The sequence below is a fragment of the Gossypium arboreum genome, chromosome 8 (assembly GCF_025698485.1).
Source record: "Gossypium arboreum isolate Shixiya-1 chromosome 8, ASM2569848v2, whole genome shotgun sequence".
Taxonomy (NCBI): domain Eukaryota; kingdom Viridiplantae; phylum Streptophyta; class Magnoliopsida; order Malvales; family Malvaceae; genus Gossypium; species Gossypium arboreum.
This window is the reverse complement of record NC_069077.1, coordinates 2,043,190-2,068,266: the sequence shown is the minus strand read 5'-3', so window position 1 is coordinate 2,068,266 and position 25,077 is coordinate 2,043,190. Positions and strand designations below refer to the sequence as shown.

At 31.3% G+C, this 25,077-nt stretch overlaps 4 protein-coding genes across 4 annotated transcripts; 2 read left to right on the top strand and 2 right to left on the bottom strand.

Annotated features, from left to right (window-relative positions):
* Nucleotides 1–3,410: 3,410 nt before the first annotated feature.
* LOC108467538 (receptor-like protein 38) lies at nt 3,411–5,120 on the top strand. Its single transcript, XM_017768187.2, has one exon. It carries the CDS (start codon nt 3,464–3,466, stop codon nt 4,919–4,921), a length of 1,458 nt encoding a protein of 485 aa, XP_017623676.1. The 5' UTR covers nt 3,411–3,463; the 3' UTR covers nt 4,922–5,120.
* Nucleotides 5,121–6,584: 1,464 nt separating this feature from the next.
* On the top strand, nt 6,585–12,403 carry LOC108469832 (vacuolar protein sorting-associated protein 9A-like). The gene is made up of 7 exons (XM_017770894.2): nt 6,585–6,891; nt 7,272–7,419; nt 7,520–7,690; nt 8,836–9,015; nt 9,735–10,044; nt 10,148–10,367; nt 12,204–12,403. The coding sequence occupies exons 1-7, from the start codon at nt 6,800–6,802 to the stop codon at nt 12,208–12,210; spliced, it is 1,128 nt and encodes a 375-aa protein (XP_017626383.1). The 5' UTR covers nt 6,585–6,799; the 3' UTR covers nt 12,211–12,403.
* LOC108469831 (PHD finger protein At1g33420) lies at nt 10,425–14,770 on the bottom strand. Its single transcript, XM_017770893.2, has 5 exons — nt 14,250–14,770; nt 13,719–13,821; nt 13,378–13,596; nt 11,508–12,116; nt 10,425–11,410 (listed from the first exon to the last, which is right to left on the bottom strand). The coding sequence occupies exons 1-5, from the start codon at nt 14,608–14,610 to the stop codon at nt 10,585–10,587; spliced, it is 2,118 nt and encodes a 705-aa protein (XP_017626382.1). The 5' UTR covers nt 14,611–14,770; the 3' UTR covers nt 10,425–10,584.
* A 2,131-nt stretch (nt 14,771–16,901) lies between these two features.
* LOC108469300 (probable beta-1,3-galactosyltransferase 8) lies at nt 16,902–23,451 on the bottom strand. The gene is made up of 9 exons (XM_053018303.1): nt 23,313–23,451; nt 22,938–23,166; nt 21,946–22,010; nt 21,656–21,858; nt 20,417–20,674; nt 19,453–19,540; nt 19,224–19,349; nt 17,854–17,963; nt 16,902–17,263 (listed from the first exon to the last, which is right to left on the bottom strand). The coding sequence occupies exons 2-9, from the start codon at nt 23,112–23,114 to the stop codon at nt 17,115–17,117; spliced, it is 1,176 nt and encodes a 391-aa protein (XP_052874263.1). The 5' UTR covers nt 23,115–23,166; nt 23,313–23,451; the 3' UTR covers nt 16,902–17,114.
* Between the last annotated feature and the right edge of the window lie 1,626 nt (nt 23,452–25,077).

Sequence of the window (25,077 nt, the reverse complement as noted above, 5' to 3'; positions counted from 1 at the left end):
AAACCTTTAATGAATTTAACCTTTATTGTTTGGTGATAGAGGTGAGCATGGGCTGGGCCAGGTTCAACTAAAAATTTAGGCCCGCTTGCTAAGCTAGGGCTTGGCCTGAAAAATTGGCCTAAAATTTTGCCCAAACCCAACCCGAATAAAATGCTATAACTCGGGCCCAACCTGGCCCGCCTATATTAATTTTATATTTTTATATAATTTTAAAAATATATAATACATCAAAAATACTAAAAACATTAAAATAAATATTTCCCAACAAATTAAAAATAAATTTTAAAAAATATGTATACTTAAATAAGACTAGAGGTGAGCATGGGCTAGGCCGGGCCAGGCCGAACTCGACTAAAAATTTAAGCCCATTTGCTAGGCTTGGGCCCGACCGAAAAATGAGCCTAAAATTTTTCCCAAGCCCGACCGACCAATCCATATTGATTTTATATTATTTTTATATAATTTTAGAAAATATATAATACATCAAAAATACTAAAAACATCAAAATAAATATTTCTCAACAAATTGAAAATAATTTTAAAAAAATATGTATACTTAAATAACACTAAGATAGATGCAACTTAACAAGTAAATGTCTCTAAAACAATAACAAAATTAACAAATGTCTTTAAAATAATAATAAAATTAACAATAAAATAAGTTTTATACAAAATTATAGTAACATAATATTAAAATAGTAGCAAAATAGGGAGAAAATAACAAGAAAATAATATTAAAAAACTCAAATTTTTTTTGTCCTTTAGTGAATTCATGCCAGGCCGGGGCTGGGCCAAAAATGTCTTACCCGAGGCCCGTTTGTTTTTAAATGGGCCTTATTTTTTTGTCCAAACTCATTTTTCGAGCCTATATTTTTGCCCGAATCCTCTCACATTTTGGGCGGGCATTCACCTCTAAATAAAATTAAGATAGATGCAACTTAACAAGTAAATGTCTTTAAAATAATAACAAAATTAACAATAAAACAAGTTTTATACAATATTCAAACAATAACAATAAAATAGTAATAACATAATAGTAATAACATAATAGTAACATAGTAGCAAAATAGAGAGAAAAAAATATTAAAAAAATAGATTTTTTTGTCCTTTAGTGGATTTGGGCTAAGCTCGGGCCAAAAATGTCTTACTTGAGGCCCAACTCATTTTTTAAATGGATCTTATTTTTTTGTCCAAGCTCATTTTTTGAGCCTATATTTTTATCCAAACCCTCCCACAGTTCAGGCAGACATTCGGGCCGGGTTGGGTGGCCTTGCCCATGATCAGGTCTATTTGGTGAGGACTGAAATGTTAATTTTAAAAAAAAATAGAAATATTAAAATGACCAAATTAATGTGTAGAGATTAAATTCACAATTTTCAAAAGGTGCAGGGAGTAATAGCAAATTTTAACATTCTTTAATTATTCAAAGTAACGTGGAATTATTATCTACTCAACTTTTAATGTTATTGATGTGACAGCTTAATTTAAGGGTGAGACAAAATTGAAAATTCCAGAATCAATATATATGAGTGGTATTTATGATATTTTGGCTTAAAATTGATTACTTGTATTGATTTTTTTACGTAATTTATAATTAATTTTTATATTGTAAATAAATATTTTATATTTAAAATAGTGAAAATAGTTTTAAAATATCATATGAGAATTAATTTTAAAAACACTAGAATAGTTATAGATTATTGTTTTCTTTAAAAATATAGTTTTAAAATTGTGAAAATAGTTTAAATTTTTATCAAATAATGATTAGAAATACATAAAAAATTCATTTTATCAAAGTAAAACTCAAACTAAAAATTAATATGAGAAAATCGTCAATAAAATTGAACTAATTTATCATAAACAGTTTAAAATATTTAATAAAAACCAAATCAAACCAAACCAAACCTAAATCAACCCTAATTTAATTATTAAGTTTCATATATCTTATTTTTCTTACAATCCTATGTTATTTGAAAATCGTGAAAGGTCGGATAAAAAATTAATTTGAGTCGAATATTGTTTCAATAGATAAATTCTCCTAACATTATTTTATTTTTTTCATAGAAGTTACTTAACAAACATCAAATTCCTTTCATTTAACTAAACACTTTAAAAGGCTAATACTATAAGAAAGCAATGATTAAATTTGTTGTTGGCGTCTTTTCTTTGATATCGAGTCATACAAAAGCGTAGCCAAGGGGTGCAAGGCCCCTGGCAAAGGGGTAGAATAAAAATTTTAATCCATTTTAGTAATAAATTATTCAATTTAATTTTTTTAAGTAATTTTATTTTTGTTTTTGGCCTCCAAATTTATTGATAATAATGATTAACCTTTTGTTATGGATGCTTTCGGAATAGGTAAAATGATGGTCATGAAATATGTTCTGTTATCATAAGTGAGGATTGAACTCTCAACTACATGATTAAAGGACGATGTGAGTAATTACTATACCACAATTCGATGTTTTTGGCTAAGATAGTAAGTACCATATCAATAAACATACTATTTTTCCTACTAAAATTGATGTGTACTATACCGGTGTATCGCTTCAGATTTATTGATATTTTTGAAAAAATTAATATATATATATAGAAATAATTACCAATTCAAATAAATGATTTTAAATAAATTTCAAATATAAAATATTTATACAAAAGCCAATGCATAATGTTCTAGTAAAAGTCTTTATTATTTATTACCGAATAGTAAAAAGTTAGAAACGATATTATTTTTTAATATTATTCATGCATCAGCCGAAGCACAACGTTTCGATTGGTGCTATTAGAATTGTACGGAACGAATTGGTGTGATTAATACGGGCCTAAATTTTAATTGGTGCAAAAAGGAGAGTTGATTACACCAAATTATTATCGAAATAGTACACACTGACTAAAACCATTGGAACCAGTGTGGAATTGACTACACAATTTTTAACCTCAAAATTTTTAAAACTTTATTTTAAGCCTAACATCAGATTTTTGATTTAGCGTCAAGAATCACACTCATTATTATTTTTTGATATTCTTTATGTTTATATTGCAGTCAATATCAGATATTCATAATTACGTCTTAATAATATGTTCTTTAAATTTTTAAACATTTACTTTCTTTTAAAGATATAATGTGTCTAACAATTACTTCCCGCATTGCTTGATATTTGTATACAAAATCATATCCAAATTTACGTGTTAAGTACGTATAGTTGAATTTGCATATATATCATTTGCATATATATCATATGCATAGGTGTCGTTCTCCTCTTTCGGCTATTATCCAAATACATGTAATCCATACACCACCTTTAGCCAGCTTTCAGCCCCATGGTTTGACCTTCAACAGTAGCCGACACCCTTGAATTGACCCACCTCATTTACTGTCCTTAGCCACCTTACCCACACACCCACACTTATAATAAAGCCCTCTTTTAATCGACACACAACACAAAATCCCCTCTCACAAAACCATGAAGAAGAACAACCACCTTTCTCCTTCACTACCATGGAAGACCCCTTTCATTATTCTTTCAATCCTGACCGTCCATTCCATCAAGATCACTTCAGCCGCTTGCCACGTGGATGATGAAAAAGGCCTCTTAGCCTTCAAATCGGGTATCACCCAGGACCCGTCAGGCATGCTCAGTTCATGGAAATCGGGTACGGATTGTTGTAATTGGGCGGGTATAAATTGCCGTGAAAACAATCGGGTCACCACTATTTCTCTTTACGGGCAAGTTGATAAACCCGACAGCTACTTGACGGGTACAATCTCTTCTTCCCTTGTAAAAGTCCAAAATCTAGACGGTATTTACTTTGTTAACCTAAGGAATATTTCGGGTCCTTTTCCGGATCTTCTTTTCGGGTTACCCAAACTCTTATTTGTTTACATTGAGAACAGTAAGCTTTCGGGACCCTTACCTGTGAATATTGGTAAGTTAAAACAACTTGGGGCCTTGAGTCTTGAAGGGAATCGGTTCACTGGATCCATACCGAGTTCTATCTCCGAGTTGACTCAGTTAACTCAGTTGGTTCTTGGGAAAAATGAATTCTCCGGTCATTTCCCGGCGGGGATTAAACAGATTAGGAACCTTAGTTACCTGAGTTTAGAACAAAACAAGCTGATGGGTACCATTCCGGATATTTTCAAATCGTTCACCGATCTTAGAATTCTTAGACTTTCCCATAATGAATTTTCGGGGAAAATCCCAGAATCAATATTGTCTTTGGCACCGAAATTGGCGTACCTTGAGTTGGGCCATAATCGTCTGTCAGGGCAAATACCGAGTTATCTCGGAAAGTTCAAAGCATTGGACACTTTAGATCTTTCATGGAATTCATTCACAGGGGTAGTACCTAAAACATTTTCAAACTTAACCAAAATTTTCAACTTGGACCTTTCTCACAATTCTCTAAACGACCCATTTCCCCAAATGAATGTGAAAGGCATTGAATCACTGGATTTATCGTATAACAACTTCCATCTCAAAGAAATCCCAAAATGGGTCACTTCATCTCCGATCATATATTCACTCAAGCTAGCAAAGTGTGGGATTAAAATGAACTTAGACACTTGGAAGCCAGCGGAAACTTACTTTTATGACTACATTGATTTATCGGAGAATGAGATAACAGGTAGCCCAGTTGATTTATTGAATCGAACGGATTTCTTGGTGGAATTTAAGGCCGCCAGGAATAAGTTGAAGTTCGATTTGGGGAAATTGAGAATCGTTAAAACACTGAAAGAGTTGGATATATCACGGAATTTGGTGTACGGCAAGGTTCCTGCGGCGATTACTGGGTTCAATAAATTGAATGTGAGTTATAACCATCTGTGCGGGCAGCTTCCCAAGAACAAATTTCCTGTTTCTTCATTTGTGGGAAACGATTGTTTGTGTGGACCTCCATTATCGCCTTGTAAACTGTAGCTGGTTAACAAGTGTTTGTGGAAATGTCACTGAGGTTAATATAATCAATAAAAGTGTTTGTGAAAATGTCACCGTGAGTTATAAAGATCAATAAAATGTTTGCTACTGCTTTTTTAAGCTAAAATTTCTGTATTTGATGTGTACTCCTTTTTGCCTTTGGCAAAAACAGAAATATTGAATATTAATTAGTGTTTCGTCATTTTTGTATTGACTTTTGAGTTGTTGTAATCTTAACAATGCTAGCCACGGGTTAAAATGGGCTTTATGGATTTAAGCAATATTCTTCCAACCATATCTGCGGATGAGACTGGTTGGACATGAAATTCATTTGTGTACAGGTTCGATTCAATTAGAGAGGTTAGATTAGTTAATCTATGAAACCATTAAATTGAACTTAAAATCGATTAAAATATTAAATGAATGGATTTTTCCCTATTTTTTTTTATTTTTATGCATTATTTAATGATTTATTTGATCAAATTAATTAGATCGATTGAATCGAAAATTGATGATTTGACTGATTTGATCACCAATTCACTCTGAAATATTTAGATTTTAAGGCATATAATAGGTTTATGGTTAAAATATGATACTTTGTTGTTAACCTCTATAATTTAATTTGATCATTTTAATCTTGTTATTTTCGAATTTTAAAATTTTAGTCCTAAACAAAATAACAATAGTTGAATTGATTAAGCTAAATCGTGATATTTTAAAAAACTACGCAACAAACATACTATCACATGTTAAATGTTATTTATAAGCTTATTAGTTGCACATAATACACATGGAGAAGTTACATTGTTTTAGTTAATACATTTAACGACCACTAATTGGGTTAGGATTAAAATTTCAAAACTCGAAAAGTACAATGACTAAAAATGACTAAATTTAAAACAGGGATTGAACCACAGCTTACAAAATCAATAGCAAAATGTAGTTTTTGAATTTTGAGATTTATATTCTAACTAAAATATAGCTATTAAATTCATTAAATCTAGCCACTATTTCCAAACTTTAATATGACAAATATATTATCACATTTGTAATGTAATTAAGCACGAAGTATAAAATTAAATTGAGGTTAGAGATGAATCATAATTTTTTTAGAGCCAAAGTGTAAACTTACAATTAGACTAACTTATAATTTTTTAATTTTGAAAGGGCTACAAGATCATTCTTAGTCCATGTATTTGTCAAATTTTGAAATTTTAATTTTGATTCAATCATCCACGTTAAATCTAATAACAAACTTTTTTGGGGGGGTAATATTTAAAAATGGTAAGTTGACATTACATTCAAGGAACATAGGGGCAGATGGTGGCCTTGGCCCCAAAATGGTGAAATTCTAAGAACATGCACAAGGTACGTGACTAATTGCAAAGTTTAACCAAATGAATTTAATTGCTACAGTTAGAAAAGGACTAAAACTTTATAATTAAAAAAGTACAAGGACTAACTTTCACCAATTCGAAAAGTACAAGGCCTACAGTAAACTAAATTAAAGTACATAGATTAAATTCACAACTTACCCATAAGAGAAGGACCAATAGCACAATTTAACTAAACAAATTGTTTTGCGAAATGACCGCAATTTTTTATGCACTATGACTGCGTGCTCCGCATCACCGCATCACGTGATAAAAACCTAACAGTCCAACATTACATAAAAAACTAACTCGGTGAGAAACTGATTGGTCGCTACTTTGACTTAAGATTTTTCTAATTTCTCGGCCCCGTTTATCTATGGCTTCGTTCTTATTTCAGTTTCTATTTCTTCATCAGAATCTATCAGATTCTAAAGGCGACTTTGATTCGTTTGTGATTCAAACTCAATCAAGTATTTGAGATTTTTGTTTATATCATTCAATAAAAGAAATGGAGACCGTCACACACTCCTCGCCGTTCGATTCTTTTCTCGACCGAATGCGAAACCCTGCTTCTCTCGATCTCGTTCGCTCCATCAAGAGGTTTTTATCTCTCCATTTTTTGTTTAATTTAGTAGTTTAGTTCGCTTTTAAGGTTTTGTAATGAATTTCTGTTATGTTTGAAACTATGAATTTGGATTTGATTTGATATGTATATATCGTAAGAATGAAATACATGAAGTATGAATAAATTAAGTAGGTTTCGATGGAAAGTATTCATAAATTCCTTAGTAATTTAAAATTCATTGCTAAATAGGCATCAAATCTATAGATTTGAGAAATAATCACGGATGCTTTGTAAGTTATCATTCAATTTACGCTATTTTTAAGTCCAAATTTTAAAATCTAACTTCTCTAATGCTACTTTAGGTTTATATATATATATATATAGGTTTTGAGTTACTGATTTCCTTTGATTTCAGCTTCATTGTATCGTTTTCATATACTGCGTCAAACCCTGAAACTGATGGGAAAAGAATACAAGAGTTCTTCCAGACAATGGAAGATGCTATAAGGGATCATCCTTTATGGGCATCCTCGTCCGATGATGAAACTGATAATGCCTTGGAGGTATTCTTCCACTTGCTATTACTTTTCTTTTATTTATTCTAACTATTTCGTACTTAATAATGGCAATCTTTTTTTGAGAAATATGTGTTAATTACTGCAGGGTCTAGAGAAATATGTGATGACCAAATTACATTCGCGGACCTTTGCTTCCACTCCTGAGGATGTCAAGATTGATGCAGAGATCTCAGAGAAGATATCTTTATTGCAAACCTTCTTGAGGCCTCAACATTTGGACATACCATCTGCACTTCAAAATGAAGCTGCGTGGCTGGTATGTCTGTTTTTCTCATTATTAAATAATTGTGGGAATTTTGTTTAGTGATTAGTTCTATTGATTTGATGCTTAGCTTACAGTCATACATGTGGTTATTTAGTGCAATGTTAAAGCATTGTATGTGGATTTTGATGGGACTAGTTATTTTCAGCCCAACTCACCTGTTATCTGGTTAATTGTCAATATAGGAATGACTCTAGGAATATTTTTCACTTTGTTATATGAAGCTTTCTTTGTTACATTCTAAAAGAGAAAATCTTTGAAAGAAGAAATGATTCTAGATACCGTGACAGAATGTAGTTAATCTATTCAATCTTTTTCTATGGGGGGGACAAATTGGTTAAAAAAGATTCACTTGCTTTTGCAAAATTTTACATCCTCAAAAGTTCACAATTTTATGCTTCATTGCTTCAAGTAAATGATCAGTGGTTCATAACATTGAAATCATCTAGATGTACTGCATGAATGGACTAGTGTTTAATACTTTTCTCCTCAAAAGGCAATAAATCATATAAAACTTACTTTTTTCTTTCTAAAAGAGAAAACCTTTGAAAAAGGAAATAAGTCTAGATATTGTGACAGACTGTAGTTAATCTACTCAAAATCCTTTTCTATTTTTTTTTTTTGGGGGGGGGGGGGGCAAAATGGTTCAAAAAGATTCACTTGCGTTTGCAAATTTTTACATCCTCAAAATATCGTGATTTTATTTTCAGATTGGTTCATTCCAATCTCTTAACCTGTGGTTTTTGAAGCTTACATGTAGTTAAACTAGTTATGAAACTTACTAGTATTTGGGGAAAGGGTTAATATAGATTGTGGACGATATCAAATGTGAGTTAGGGAATACACATCATCTTCTTACATTCTGCATCATCAGGTTTTCTAAAATCTGCATCACAGTCCTTTCTCTCATGAAGAACCATCTAAACAAAGTTTCATATCTTGGCAATCAGTGGAGGATTAGTTTGCTTTTTGACACAGTTTGATTATGATTGTATTGTTCTGTTTATGTTTTTGCTGAACATGTCAATGCATTGGAAAATTCGTTTCTGGTCTTTGTTTTCATTCTGTTTGGCCAGGTATTAGTTATGTGATGATTCTTCCTCCTAATAAGTGGTAATACTTTTCCTTCCGTCTTTCAGCTTGCAGAGAAAGAATTAAAAAAGATCAATGCTTTCAAAGCCCCTCGCGACAAGCTTCTTTGTATCATAAATTGTTCTAGAGTCATCAACAATTTATTGCTCAATGCTTCAATTTCAGAAGATCATGTTCCAGGAGGAGCAGATGATTTTCTTCCCGTTCTTATATATGTTACGATCAAGGCAAGCTCTCCTTGGTAATAAGCCATTCTGCGAATCATCATTCTCATCTCAATTTGTGGATTCTTATCTCACATTTCAATCCCAGTCCCGTTATTGCAAAGTTTGATGTATGCTGGATTCAATTTCATCATAAAATCTCTGAGAATTTATGGTCAATTTTCTCTAGTCTTGACTTTGATTACATTTTTGAAAATGCACCAAGCTTTTTACATCCTGAAAATTCTTGATCTTTTTAGTTTCTTATTCCAAGGTTGGTAGATGATTGAAGTATCATGCCTTGTCTGTCATATTTGCATATTTCCTCAACCTTCTATTTTTCTTGGTGTCATCAATGTCTATACCCCCAAGTTTTTTATGGAAACAAATCTTTTATCCCTTTTGTGGATGGTTGCGATTATTTCTCTAGCAGTCGGTCCTCTTTTTTTTTTTTTTATCTTTTTGTGTGCACATTAGTGGGTTTTGGTGGTATCACTTAATCACAGATTTTTCATTGTGATGAACAAGAAAATCCATCAATTCGGGATTTAGGATTTCATTGGCATGTGCTTTAGGATTAAGCTTTACTTTCTTTGGCCTAGGATTATTCTTTACTTGCTTCTCTTTTTGGCTACATACTCAATCCGGTCTACCATAAGGTGCTGGTTGTAGACTATTATGTTGATTTGAAGACTTAATGATCACTTTCTCCCTGATGTTAGCTAGTTAAATCTCATGGACAGGCCAATCCTCCACAGTTACATTCCAACCTCAAATTCATACAGTTGTACAGGAGGCAGTCGAAACTCGTCTCAGAAGCAGCTTACTATCTCACAAATCTTGTTTCAGCCAAGTCTTTCATTCTAGACTTAAACGCCAAATCACTTTCTATTGAAGAAAGTGAATTCATGGAGAGTATGGAAGCAGCAAGGTTGGTTAATAGAGTGCCACAAGAAACCGTAACCACCATCGATAATAGATCAAAATTCGGAAAACTGATGGATCCTGGTCCATCAACACTGTTGCACGTGAAAACACAAACTAACATTAATGGTGAATTCGATATCCATGGTTCTATATTGAGTTCTTTATCCTTGTATGTATACTCATAAATTTGTCTAATTTTTTATCATTGATATGCCTATTCTTGTTTCAGGTGGATCAAACTATCCTTACATGGAAGCCGAAGCTGGTGAACTAACAGTTGGCGATGTGGAGAGATTACTTAGTTTGTACAAGGATGTAGTAACAAAATATACCAGTTTGTGCAACACTGTTAGACACCTTTCTGTTTCCAGAACACAAAGACATGATGAATCGTTGAGAGAGCCCAATGGAACACACAAAGACACTTGTAGCAAGGAGACGGAAAAAAGGTAAAGACAAAAGTTATTTTTTTTGCAATATTTACCAGTTTGTCTAAGAAAAGATCCTTTACCCAAATAAATAGAATTTTTCTGAGTTCCATTAATATATATGTTAAACGTACAACAATATTGTACAAAAAAGGTGGGAGAAAAAAAAAGCCCTATATTAACAGTCTCCCCTTTTTAAAGCTATTTACGTTGTTTACACACATTGCACTACATACATTCATCGTACTGTCAAGGTAGTAGTAACTTGTGAACCTTCATTACTTCCCAAGTTTCCCCTACAAGAACTGTTGAGCTGTTGAGAAAAATTTCTAGCTTCCTTTCCAGAATTAGTAATGGTTAAAGATTTCTTGTGAAGGGAATTTGTACATCTCATGCATATAAACATTGAAGGTATCGCATCGGCATTGTCGATCCCAGCACACCTTGTGTGTTGCCAAACACTGCATTTATCACAAGCCAACATTCTTTCACCATCATCATCCCTGGCCCCACAAACGCAGTCAACTGTCCAATTTTCTGTTCCCCTCTCCATTCGAAACCGATTAAGGCCATGTCTTGATGTACATTTGCCTCGTACTCGAACTGCACCACTTGTGCCAATCAACAATTTCAAGGTTATGCTGTCTTCTACGGAACCATAGTCAAGTAGGTCCTCAATTTGAAACCTCTTAAACATGGCATATACATCTTCAAAAACTTTTGTAGCTTCAGTTTTAAGGTCACCGACAGTAGCACTGAGAGGTAGAATGATAAGCTCGGGGGGTGGAACTGGATCATCTTTAGTAGGGTTTGAAAGCTCTAAATGACACCAAACACAAATAGCGAAGGGATTGTGAGCATTTGGTTTGTAGTCTTTCAAAAATTGCTTGCAATCAAGAAGTTTAGTAGCCAAATCCATCACGCGTTCCCTTGTTGAATGGGGCCTGTATGTCAACATGGTTTCAGGGTCGAGCAAAGAATCTAACATATATCTTAGATCACTCTTAATGTGTTCTTCTGATGGGCAATTCGAGTCGTAGAGCAAAGAACAAGGAGTCTGAAGCCTGTTTGCCATGATAGCAACGAGACATGTTAGCTTCAAAGATGTGGCAAAAACACAAGATAGTAACCAAACCAAAATTGAATTTGCCTTTGCCTTACCTGAACTCGATATCACTGGAATTCAGATTGGAACGTGCCTCAACTACCTTTCCATTGGGTGCCAATTTCCCTCTCAAGTGTTTAAGGCAGTAATCGAGTAGTTCAGGGGATCCTGCCTTGCACATGACACCCTTAAGAGCACGCCTAGTCACCCAGTTCGGACCTGGTGCTGCAGCCAAGAGCACTTTTATCATACCTTGCTGCAACTTCTCTACATCATTTCTTGTCCACGCACACAATACATTAGTGGAAGATTTTGACATTTTAGATGCTTTAGGCAGTGAGGCCTTGTGGCTGTCAGTAATTAGTCTTAGGAGGAATGAGAACAAATCTCTAAACGTTGAAAGTTCCGAACATGATAAGGATTGATAAAAAGCAACAATGTTCTGAAGGCGAGTTCGGGATTTATTCCCTTGAAACAAAAGTGCTGACAAAGGCATATTCGAAAGGTCATCCACTGCTCTCTTGTAAGCATCTTGTGTGAGGGCATAGCTTCCTGACCCAAACTCATAACCCCAATTACCATACCAGGAATGACCTCTGGCAATTGCATGTAGTAGCCTGTATTCCATACCATATTTCTTTGATACATCCATCACAGTAACCTTCCTGTTCAAAAAAAAAAAAACCAATGTTTTGAGTATTATAAATAATCACAATAATGTTGTAGTAACCTTTTTGTGTGTGTGTTAACAGGTCATGAAAACAAATATATGGACACGATGATGACACCCAAGGCATGCACAATGATAGTCTGAAGCTGAAAGGACAAAGTAAAATATAGGGATGGGTCTTTTCCTTTTTTTTCTTTGCCATCTTTGACATAATGTAAGTAGAATTTTACCAGATGGAATTACCTAACAGTAATAATATCTAATGGTCCTATTTTTACTTAACATTTTGAACATCTTTCACTATTGCTTAGTAAATCCAAAACAGGAAATTATGTGATAGAGAAAATACGAGGGAAATAATTAATCAAAAGGGTCAATATAACTAAACTGGCAATTAGGTACACTGAAATAGATAAATGTAAAAGTTTGATGACATGAAACTATAAAACTATACCATGTCATCACCTTTAGGTGTCACAGTATGAAATTTTGATGAAATACAAGTTCAAAGAACAAAAAGAATCTAATTGCCATAAACTTGACAACTAAATCCATTTTGATCCTAGAAATTGACAAATGTATACATTTAATAATGTAACATTATAAGATACCATGCCATCACCTTCAGATGTTCAAAGGCCAAAATGAACCTACTTGTCACATTCAAGTACCAAAGTGAACCTAATTACCATAAAATTGACAACTAAATCCATTTTGATCCTTGCAATTAACAAATGTATACGTTCAATGATGTAACACTATAAGATTGTACCCTGTCATCACCTTTAGGTGTCACATTATCAAACTTTGATGAAATACAAGTTCAAAGACCAAAATGAGCCTAATTGTCAAGTTCAGATACCAAAGTGAACCTACTTGCCATAAATGTGACAACTAAATCCATTTTGACACTTGAAATTGACAAATGCATAAATTTAATGATGTGACACTATAAGATTGTACCAGTTCATCACCTTTAGGAGTCACATTATCAAATTTTGATGAAATTCAAGTTCAAACACCAAAATGAACATAATTACCATAAACTTGACAACTAAATCCATTTTGATCCTCAAATTTGACAAATGTATAAGTTAAATGACATGGCACTATAAGATTGTACCATGTCATCACCTTTAGGTGTCAGTTATCTTCATCCAAGTTCAAAGACCAAATGAACCTAATTGCCATGCCCAGTTCAGGGTATAATATTTATATTAACTCTAATCAAAATGAAAAGAGGTAGAGGTCCAAACCTGACGGATAAAACAGTACTTAATCTATCCCAGAAGTTCATGATATGAAAACCAGAGAGAAACTCAGAGCCTCCTTCTCTACCATTAACAGTGAGAAGATGGCCATAACCATTAGAATGAACAACACCATGCAGCAAATGAGTATTATTATCTTCCAACTGTGAATACCCCCATTCTTCAACATCAACATCATCTACTCTATTACAACATTTGCATCTCCTGCGTCATTAAACATATCAATCAATTCCCCAATTTATACTTCAGATGGCACTGTTAAACAGAAAAAAAAAAAGGAAAAAAAACCCCAAAATTGAAACAAAAAAAGTTTAAAAAATCTTGACCTTGAATCTGAGATATGGTGAGGATTGGCGCAGATCCCATGATCACAAGAAGACTTTATTATAAAATGATATCTCTTTTTGCAAACTGGATGGCCGCTCCAACCTTTTGTTTTTTTCATTGTTCAATCCATCAAAAAAATCAAATATTAATTACACATTAGCTTTGTTATTTCTATAATTATGAAATAACTTGAGCTTAAATCATATTTAAATACTAGAACTGAAGACAAAAATCATTTGATACTCCACAGATAATTCAATCTGGATAATTTTTTAAAATTAATATACATGTATGTAAAAAATATCCATTAATTTTTCTAACAAAAACAGTTCACCTAAAAATTTCACTATTTTATTTATAATTTTTAAGTTCGTTCTATGTGTGCTCTTTTTAACTAGAGCTTAGTTATTCTAAAGGATTTTTTTTTGGTTAGTTCTGATGTTTTTTTTCAAAATAATGGACAAAAAACCAAACATGTGAAGCTACAGTAGACTTCACCCGAACCGGGTTGAGAAAGCGAGTCAACTCACCAACGACACGGCACTGGTCACAATACACAGATCTAGACGATCTAGTGACATCTTCCTCGATGACATAAAGCGACACGACGATCGGCGAAGGATCGTTGGCGTCCGGATCAAAATCGCCAAATCTAAACAGGATCTGCCACGTCATAAGGCAAGGAAGGACAGGCGGAGCAAAGGCCGTCGTGAGTCGAGCGTTAGCAGAGAGGAAGCTCCGAACAGCGTCACGGAAAGGCTTCCCGGAAGCGGAGGCGGCGATAGAAGGTGAAGGAAAAGCGAGGAAATCGGAGAGGTCGGCACCCGCGGTGATCCTGTTAGACCTACGACCCCTCTTGAGTGGCCTGGTGATGCCGTGATTCTCAACCATTAGGTAATGTTTCTTTCAATTTTGTTGGGTTTCTTTTTTTTTTTGGGTGATTTGGGACAGTGATAGAGTAGCGAGTTTAAAGGCCTCTTTTAAGCTTTTTCTACAAACAAAAATAATAGTGAGTCGACTCGAGTCCTACTGGAATTAGAAGTAGGGTTTTTATTGTTAAAATATCACTCTAAGTTCCCATACTTTTTAAATATTTAAAATTTAATCTCTATACTTTCCAAGTTTTAAAATCTAAGTCCACCTGTAAATTTCGACTAAAATAATAATTGTTTAAATTTTGCAAAAAATTATTTAAACCCTGTCGGATTTTTAAAATTTTATTTTAATCTTAGATTTAGTGTCTAACAAAGGAATAAATTTGTGTTTCTTTGCTTCACTCCCTCGAGTTTATAATTTTTATGATAAATTTAGTAATATTTTTAGTTTATTTTGGTAAGTTATACAAAGTGGTATCTAAATTTAATAAAATAAAGTTAAATAAATGCAATATCTAAATATAAATAGTATCTAAATATTAATATGGTGAAAAGTAAAATAATTATAAAATCTAAAACAAATTTACCATTCAACTTACTTTTCTTTTCCTAAATTTTGGTGATCAATATTATCCTAAATTTAAAAATATTTTGTTAAAACCCAATTCTACTTTGAACATGTCTATTTTATATAAATCCCGTCCCCTATCATCATTTTTTACTTCGCTCCTGCTATGAAGTGAGTATTTTTTATTTTCAAATGTTACACCAATGAAATAAAATTTTAATTGAAGTTAACAATTGGAAGTGGAGCAAAACTCAATTTTAACTGAAAAATAATATAATTAGTTTTTCAATTTTGGTTTAATCAGATGAGGTGGTTTTGTTGGTTTCGTCCTCGGTTTAGTTGAGTTTGCCAATCGTTTCTCAATTTTTGAATTTCAAAATTGGATCAACTGAAAAAATTTACTTATTATATTATTTTAATTATTTAACTAAATCCATGTTGGTTCGGTTTAAACAATTTTATCAATGAAAGTTGATTAATTTGGTTTTGATGTGTTCAAGTCGGTTGTAAAAAAAAACGACCGAACAGACCGACTAAGCTGATTGTTAATACTTGGACCTAAACTTTAAAATTTTAAAAATGGAGGGATTAAATTTTTAAAAATAAAAGTAATTGGATTAAATTCCAAATGTTTAAGTAGTACAGGGACTTGAATTAGATTTTAACCCCTTTTTTGGCCTTTACAGTATTTCTGTTTTGGAGGGAGACTTTGGCGGTTCTTTTTTTTTTTTGGGTAATAGGCGGTTCTTTTTCCTTTAGTCTTTATTCGTAATAAATTATAAAGCCTTATCTACTTATTTAAATAATTGATTAATTAATTATCTGACACGAATATTTTTTAAAAAAATCAACTGGACTTCATTAATCCATTAATTTATTAACCTAATCTAAACTCAGTTCAGTTAATTTATTCATAAAAATTAATTAATAATTTAAATTTATACAACTCGAGCTTAAATTAATTATATATTTCTTTATCCTAAAAAATATTTTTGTTCATCAAAAACAATGTCGCAATTCGCTAACATCTATACTAATATTTCCATATAAAAGATTAGTATTTGATATACGGTGCATAAGTCCTATGTAAATATATTTTTATATAGATTTTGGTCTAATTAATTAAATTATTGATTCTCAATTTAATAAAATTTATTAAAAATACAAATTATTAAAAATATATAAAAATAATTTAATTAATTTTTTACTTCTCATGTTATAAATCATAAATTAATACGTCGATTAATTCACGATTTAACTGATCGATCTAATTCAAAAATATTATCCCATACACCATAGTAAACCATATTAAGTGACTTCATCAATTTTCTCAAATTTGCAAATTTTCTCCAAATATTTATTCAATTTTTAATCTATTGTACTTGTTATTGAATCTTGATTAAAAACAAAACAAAGAAAGGCACTCAAGTGCGAATGCAAGGGCAGGTAAAAGTTTGGCCCTAAAATGAAAATTTGTAATTCCATTACCTTAAAAATTATAATTATTATATTATAAATTTATATGTATAATAAAATTGTATTTTAATATTCAAAACGAAAAAAATCATTTAATCTTTTTAAAAAATAAAATTATATTTTAATCTCTCAAAATTTATAGTTAAATTCTAATTTTTCCAAAAACATTTCTATAAATTCCCATGAAGGCTGTATTTTTAAAAGAAATAATAACATCAGAAATTAAATTATTAAATACAAACTAAACTCAACCGTTTAATTGTGCTTTCAATTCATCATCTGCATGCCACTGATTTTAATAAATATAAATGGTCAACAAAAAACATTAAAATAATTTAAATACATGATAATAATAATAATAATAATAATAATAAAAGGAGTATGCAAAGTGTTGAAAGTTCTTGAAGTAATTTTACTACTTAATAATAAATTTGAAAATGGATAATAAAAAGCAGGTAAGGAGGTAGGAAGGCAACTTAAAAATCTGATTTCCAAATACTAGAATCGCCTTCTCCACAAGAGTTGTGCACGTATTTCATCTTCTCCACCGACTTACACACTCCGCTGCACGACCAATCAAATGATGCCACGCATATGTTCCCCGCTTGTGCCTTCCATTCACAATCTTCACACATTCCCACATTTTATTAAAATAATATTTTATTAAAACACTAAAATTAAATCTTTAAAATTTTATTATGTCAATTATAATTAAGTTTTCATTAATTTTATATAAAGTATAAAAATATAAAATCAGCCTTATAATAATATAAACTATTTTTATATATATAGAAGAGTATTTAAGTAATTTATTAGTACATGATGGATTCGTGATATATATTTAATCGGGAGTTTAAGTATAAATATAGATATAAAATATAAAAGAATATAATTATCCTCACAATAATAAAATCAAGTAGTATTTTAATAATTTTCTATTTGAATTGATGTTTGATTAATTCGTGATATAAATTTAATATTGTAATTTAATATTTAAATTATTATTTTAGTACTTAAATTTTTAATTTTTGAACTATTATTTTCATCTTAATTTATCAAAAATAAAGTTGTCGATATGAAATATGTTTTAAATACTAAAGTAAAGACAAAAGAAAAATCTTAGTTTGGGATGCCAAATTATGATTAAAGTCAAAAAGAAAAAAAAAGAAGAATTAAAGTTGATAATGAAAGTTGACCCACTGGGAAAGAGCGTACCTGGAGGGGTCCCACAACACATGGAACGGTCGTCCACGTGTTCAACTTCCAAGCCAATCAACCATGATCCTAATGACACGTCTTCATTGGCGTATCTGTGCAAAATGGGCCTGCCACACCCAACCCAAATGTCTCATTTCAATTCTCAATAAATTTACTATATGTATGAATAATGGTTAAATTACTTGGCAGATCCACAATGTTGAATTAAATTTGTCTCTATATTATTAAAAAGAATTAAATAAATTAAATTTGTAATAAAATTAATATTTATTGTATAAACATGTCTTAAAATTTATTATTTTTCAATAATCAATTTCAAACAAATTATTTTATTTATAGAATCATAAAACTTTAAAAATATTAACTCATTAAACACTAAATATTAACTCCATTTCAATTTGGTTTTATTTAATTATTTTAATAGCAGATGGACTAAATTGATATATTTAATAGTAAAGGGACTAATTTAATCAAATTCTTATAATAAAAGGATATCTCAGATACATTCACCTATGAGTAATTAAAACTAGAAAAAACTAATATAAGGCATGAATAGACAAAGAAGCGAAATATAACACGACTAAACTTATCCATGGCAACTTTGCATATTGGGACTCGACTCTAATTACTCAATGACCTATGACTTTAGCCTTTACTAACAATACAACAGCCTTATTGGATATATGGATTTATATTTGATGTATTGATAATGTGTATACTTCTATACACTATTGGAGAAATAAATTATAACGTGTAGGGATGAAGTCAATAATTTTTTTTTTTAGAATGACTGAGATAAAATTGTAAGTTTTTGAAGGGATTGAAGCTAAAAGTTTTATTTTAAAAGCGTTTAAATTGAATAATCAACTTCTAAGAGGGGGCAATAATACAATTTACCAATTTTTTCGAAAGATTAAAAAGCTTAAATTAAATTATAAGTATTTACAAATGACTAAAAATAAAATTTGTCCATTTAACTAAGAGATCAACGTCCTTATCTACCCTTTTTGTTTTGTCCCCAGGTCATTAAAAATGAAGTCACTTCGATTTATCTATGGCAAGATATCAAATATAAGTCTCTCTCTCTCTCTCTATATATATATATGTATATGAGCGGAACGTGGTTGGAGCTAGAGGAGATTTGTCTCTCAAAGTTTTGAAAATATTTCATTATACCCTTTAAATTTTTTTAAAATTTGTAGTAGCTATAATTAAGCCTTCCAAATGTTTTAAAAATTTTAATTAGACCCTCTAAAATTCTTATAAAGCCACTAATTATTTAAAAATTTCAATTTGATCCCTACATTTTTTGAAAATGTAAAATAACCCCACCAAAACTTAATGAGATGAAGGTTGCAAGCACTCACGAGTTGATGGAAATATAGGCAGCAAGATCCTTGGAAATGCCATAAATTTGACCAGTGGCATGCCTGAAATACTTGTTTCCATCTTCTCCAAATTTCCAGTACTCTGGTTCATGATATTTCACCCCTCTGCATGCCATTGCCATTGCCATTGCCATTCATATATTTAACAAATAAATAACTCTTCAATCAATTAAGTATCAATTAATTAATACAAAAAAAAAAAACTTACTTCTCAGAAAGAACTGGTCCAGATTTCATGCACCCTATGTACACTCTTGGCTTGGATCTGTATTGTGCTAGTGTTGTCGCCAGCATACCTGAATAGCAACCACAAAAACAAAAAAATGTTTGAATGCAAGGAAGGTGTAATTATGGTTTTAGTCTCTCTGCTATGTTGAATTTTGAGATTTAATCACTTTATTTTATTTTGGCTGATTTCTACTTTATAATGCTTTTAATACACTTTAATTGTTACCATGGAAGTAATGGTGCGACTTTTTACCGTAAGAGAGTTGTTGAAGTTATCTTCACTACAATAAAATTAGGATTAATATTGAATACGCTAACAATTTATAATTCTATACATTATCCGTGAACTAAATAATGACACAATATTAAAGATGAAGGTAAATTAAATTAATTTTAAAATTTTATGATGGCGTGTCATCATTTGATAACTAACAATGTATAGAACTATACATTGCTAGTGTATCAAATATTAACACAAAAGAATTATCAACAAAAAATACTTATCATTTGAGTAAACTAATATCGTAGAAGTGAAGCGATAAATCAGTATTTTGCTCTTGGACTTGGATAACTTTTTTTAGTCCACGTTAGTATTGGAACTTGACAACTTTTTCTAGTTTTGGTCTATGTGATAATGTGGCATTTTGATATAATTCCATGCTTTTACTTAAAAAATTGTAGTGATGAAGCGACACAATCCCAGAGTACCATGCATATTATCAGATGAACCAAAATTATGAAAAATTATTAAGTTTCAAGATTAATGTAGACAAAAAAAAGTTCAAGATCAAAGTTGCGAAAAGCTGCCAAGTTAAATCTTATCCCAAAAGCAAAGGACCAAGCAATGCCAAACCAAAGTAGAAAGATTAAATATCAAATTTTAAGGGACTAAAACTAGAATTAAACCAAAGAAAAATTAGAGAATATTTCATTGTTTTACTTACCCAAGTTGAGATGGACATCATCGTCAACCTTGACATAGAACTCAGCGTCCCACATGGAAACCGCAGTGGAGAAATAGAGTCTGGTCTTGGTAGAGAGTTGATGGTACCCTTCCACATGGTTAAGCCTTAGAAAATCCTTATGCTCAGCCTCTTCTTTGTCCAATGCTTTGTCAAGTACACCACCAGTTGTTGCACTGTGCCCTATCACAAATCTTATTACTATCCCTTTCTCTTTCTCTAATTTCTTTAGTTTTTCCCCTGCAAAACAATGTTATAACTTGCTATTTAGAAATTAGGGTTAAGTTTAATGTTATAATTGAATCCTAAAAGTTTTAGTACGGTATCAATAATTAGTTTTTTTGTTAGTCTAGGGATTAGCTGAGGCAATGTTGTAAAAATAGGACTTGTGATCGAATTAGTTAAGCTATCAGTTCAAGGTTTAGTCGGTTGAACTGTCTGTCCAATAATAAATAAATATGAGATCATAAAATTAATAAAATTATATATAAAAAAATGAACTACAACTTTTTGGTTCTGGTTTTGGGGTTTTATCGATTCATAGCAGTTTTCTCTATTTCGGATTATATACCAACGACTGACATATGAAATCTCAGTTCAACTGGCCAATTCAATCTGATAACAACTTTGAACTTAGGCATTACATGTCAACTCAATATGACATAGAGCATATTTAAAATAAATGAGAATCAAATTGTAAATATATATGTACTTACGAGGGGAGCTAAAATATTTTGTGCTAAAATGATTTAAATAGAATAAATAATTCTTTAGAAAGATAAAAAATGCAAAATTTTCATTTGGACAAAAATAAAAAGGATTAAAATTGAAGTCTGAATTTACAAGAGGAACTAAAAGAGGATTTATATATTATTTAACTAAAGCCAAAGCCTCTCCCTACTCCTTAGCTTCGTCTCTAGTACTCACCGCATTGGACAACTTTGATCTGTCTGGGTAAAAAGTATTTTTAGCATGTCAAATTCGAGATGTAGTAAATATAAATATATTTATAATTTAATTTACGTGTATTAAATATGTTTCATATTAAATTTAAATTAATATTTAACATCTAAAATTTAACGAAAGACTTGATAAACATAATATTAATACTTTGAATATCCGATGAATTATAATGTTTCGAAGTTTAGAGGCTAATTAGATGCAGCTAACCATCCATCATCCATATATATATAAACATGTTAAAAGAGTTAAAATAGAGACCTGTAGGCATCCAAGTTTGGCGAAGGGAGTCTCTTCGTTTCCTGCTGCTAAATGCAGTGTTAATCCCTATAACCACAAAAGCCTTCTGCAATGTGTGGTTTGAATATGATTTTGGTTTTTGTAGTGTAACCCCATTCCCTACACTGCTCATTCGAGACACTGCCAGTTCCATTTCCAAGTTGGATATTGTTTTCTCCAGAGACCTATACGGACATAACATGTAATTACCACATAAGCATACATGCATGCATGCATACATATATACATGGAAAGAGAGTTTAAAAGCTCACTGTATAGCCTTGTGAGTTTTGGAGACTTCTCCCATTATATCTTCTGCCTTTCCTTCACCTAATTTCTGATTACAAACAGGGAAAAAAAAACAAATAAACAAACATGTATGTCATGAATCTTGTTGAGGGGTAGTTTCACAAGATTGGAGTGCCTGAATATGTGGAATTATGGCAAATTGAAGAGTTTGCGAATGGTCTGACTGGACCACATCAATGATATAATGTTGTAAGTCATGGAATCGAGTCACACCACAGTAAACCGGATGTTTTGCCTATTTAGGCACTACTAAGATAAAGACAAAAATTTGTATCGAGGGGTGAGCTAAAATTTTAAAAAATTTCAGGTATTAAGCTAAAAAAATTTTATATTAAAATGATCTAAATTGAATAAATAATTCCCTGGAGGGGTAAAAAAAGGAATTGCTTTTCATTTGGCCAAAGCTAAAAAGGATTGAAGTTGAAATCTAAATTTGAAAGAGTGACTAAAAGTGGAATTATCCCATTTAATCAAGAGGGGGCCAGGGTCTTGTCCCCTTAGCTTCGTCCTTGAGGATTGCAAGGCGTTTCCACTCTATGAAGCAGCTAGAACTTTCGATAGAGTCAAGAGGCAGCCTGGACTGTAGATAAGACCGAACTTGTTGAAGTACCAATCTCTCAACAAATCTGAGCAGGGACTGCGCCAAGGGGTAGCGGGAGCCTTGGACCCCTCAAAATGGAAAATTATTATTTTAGTCCCTTGAAGTTTTTGAAATTATAAGTTAGTTTAATGGTAAAAATTTAGTTTGACCTCCCAAAAAATGAAAATTTTTCAATTTAATCCCTTCAAAATTCTAAATAAAAAGCATATACAAGGATAAAATTATACTTTGAACTCTTTAAATTTTTATAATTTAATTTTGATCCTCCAAAAATAAACTTCTGACTTCATCCCTAAATTTGAATATCGTATAATTAGTAACTTTACATATAAAATCGAGTTGAATGTAACATACACGTAATTTGTGATCAAATTCTCCCAATTTATTGCTAGCAGTAACATGGTTCACAATAGGATGATTGTTGTTATGAGATTGAGAAGTCCAAGTTCGGCTAGTTATTAGGGAACCTGCAAGAAAGCTAGCCAGGCACAATACCAGAATTGCTTTCCCGGAAACCGCCTTTCCCCGCATTTTCTCCGACTCCGATTATCAAGCCGCCAATCAATCCGAGCCGCAACGGTTACTGCATAACACATATATACATATACACACACAATACACGAAACAGTTGCTGCAATTAATTAATCATGAAACCAAATTCTATTCAAATTTAGAGGACTAAACTGCAATTTTACCATTGTATCAGTTTATAAGAGACTAAGAGGGTACCTTTCAAGAATTGGGCAACATGGAATATAAAGCAAAATAAAAAAGAATGATGAATGTGAATGGTTGCTGTTGGCTAGCTTAGCTAACAACAGCCATTAATATGTTGCAGAAAACACCATATATATGTATGTATATATATATGTACGTATATATATGTATGTATGTATATATATAAAATGTATAAACTGTGTGTGTTTAAATTAAATTACCATGGAAAGAAGGGTATGGCGGTTGAGTCATGTTGTTTTCATGGTTCAACAAACTATTTGCAAAGCTATCAAATAAACTAAAACAACATTTTTGTTTGGGGTAACGTTTACGTTAACATTTACAGCATATTTCTTTCTTCTGTTTTATGATATTGTGGATCTAACATAGTTAAAACAAAATTCTGAGCACTTATGTATGTGTATATAGATATATTCATATATTTATTTACCTTATTTATTATTCGTACGATCTAATCATCATATTTCATGCTTAGCTCACAAAGATTATGCAAGTCAAGCACGTACGGTGAAGTTAAAAATTATTTTTTGGGACTAAAATTAAGTTATATTGTATTTTTATGAGAATTAAAATACAATTTTATCATTTTATTAGCTTATAAAAAAATGTTATTTTCCTATTTTAGGGCGCTTTGTCAACTGCCGACCCCCTTAATGCTGAACTTGAAGTCGGGTATTGAGTAAATTAAAAAATTTCCAACTATTTGTTTGATGTGAAAGTCTTTAGACAGTTAAATACATATAAATAGAGATGGTATTCTCAGTCGATATGATATAGATATTGTATTGATTGAAAACTTTGTGTTCGACAACTACTATAATATTGATAAATTTAATAGTTAAATTATTAAAATATAGCTTAAAAACTAGTTAGATGTAAAACACACTATCCCTATATAAGCTAGTTTTGATTTTCTTCTATATGTTAATATATCACTTAATACTTGAGTTTGGTTCTAATATTCAATTTCGTACTTAAGTTCTTTTTATTATCCTAATTTAGTACTTGAATTTAACTTTAATATTCAATTGGATACCTAATCAGACAATCTTGTGTGACCTTATGAATATCTGACACATGTACTACAGTAAAAAACATATACTTAATTGGAACAAAAAAACACAAACACACTCAAGAATTAAATTGAACATTGAAGTTAAACTCAAATATCTAATTGGGACAAAAAAAACTCAACTATCAAATTTAAAAATTTGAAGTACCAAATTGAAAATTGAAACCAAATTTAGATACCAAATTGAGAGGAAAAAAAACTCAAGTACCAAATTGAATATTAATACTAAACTCAAATCCCAAATAGTGTATTAACCCTTTTTCAACTATTTCATTTAAAATTGGATCTAAATTTAGGGGGGTTTGAAGGCTTAATTGGGGGAGCTAATGTCGAAGATTTCTTTATATTTTTAGTTATATATGTTTATAATTAAATAATATAATAATATATATATACGTATATCACACCATTGCTGTTAAGCGAGCTAGTAGCTATCCCACACCAAGCTTGCTTCAACATCCACAAGTTTCTTAATTTCCGAGATTAATTGAACCTATACTTATTTGTATCTAAACCACCAAAATGTGTCTTTATATATAATTTTTGCTCTAATCTATAGCTATCATTAAAAGTTATCCCACTCATTCATATTTTTTTATTTTAGATTTTGAATGGGTTATTTTAGGCACATTTGGCATTGGCAAAAGTTTTAATTTGAGGGGCTAATTTGTTATAATGATTCTT

What these genes read in the sequence shown, in the direction of transcription:
- LOC108467538 (XM_017768187.2), top strand. Translation starts at nt 3,464, where the DNA reads ATGAAGAAGAACAACCACCTTTCTCCTTCACTACCATGGAAGACCCCT.
- LOC108469300 (XM_053018303.1), bottom strand. Translation starts at nt 23,114, where the DNA reads ATGCGGGGAAAGGCGGTTTCCGGGAAAGCAATTCTGGTATTGTGCCTG. An exon ending in AATTTGATCACAAATTACGT is followed by an intron (nt 22,011 to 22,937) that starts GTATGTTACATT and finishes GTTTGTAATCAG; the next exon opens with AAATTAGGTGAAGGAAAGGC. An exon ending in CCAAACTTGGATGCCTACAG is followed by an intron (nt 20,675 to 21,655) that starts GTCTCTATTTTA and finishes ATTGTTTTGCAG; the next exon opens with GGGAAAAACTAAAGAAATTA.
- LOC108469832 (XM_017770894.2), top strand. Translation starts at nt 6,800, where the DNA reads ATGGAGACCGTCACACACTCCTCGCCGTTCGATTCTTTTCTCGACCGA. An exon ending in CTCGTTCGCTCCATCAAGAG is followed by an intron (nt 6,892 to 7,271) that starts GTTTTTATCTCT and finishes CTTTGATTTCAG; the next exon opens with CTTCATTGTATCGTTTTCAT. An exon ending in AAACTGATAATGCCTTGGAG is followed by an intron (nt 7,420 to 7,519) that starts GTATTCTTCCAC and finishes TAATTACTGCAG; the next exon opens with GGTCTAGAGAAATATGTGAT.
- LOC108469831 (XM_017770893.2), bottom strand. Translation starts at nt 14,610, where the DNA reads ATGGTTGAGAATCACGGCATCACCAGGCCACTCAAGAGGGGTCGTAGG. An exon ending in CACCATATCTCAGATTCAAG is followed by an intron (nt 13,597 to 13,718) that starts GTCAAGATTTTT and finishes TTAATGACGCAG; the next exon opens with GAGATGCAAATGTTGTAATA. An exon ending in AGTACTGTTTTATCCGTCAG is followed by an intron (nt 12,117 to 13,377) that starts GTTTGGACCTCT and finishes TTTTTTGAACAG; the next exon opens with GAAGGTTACTGTGATGGATG.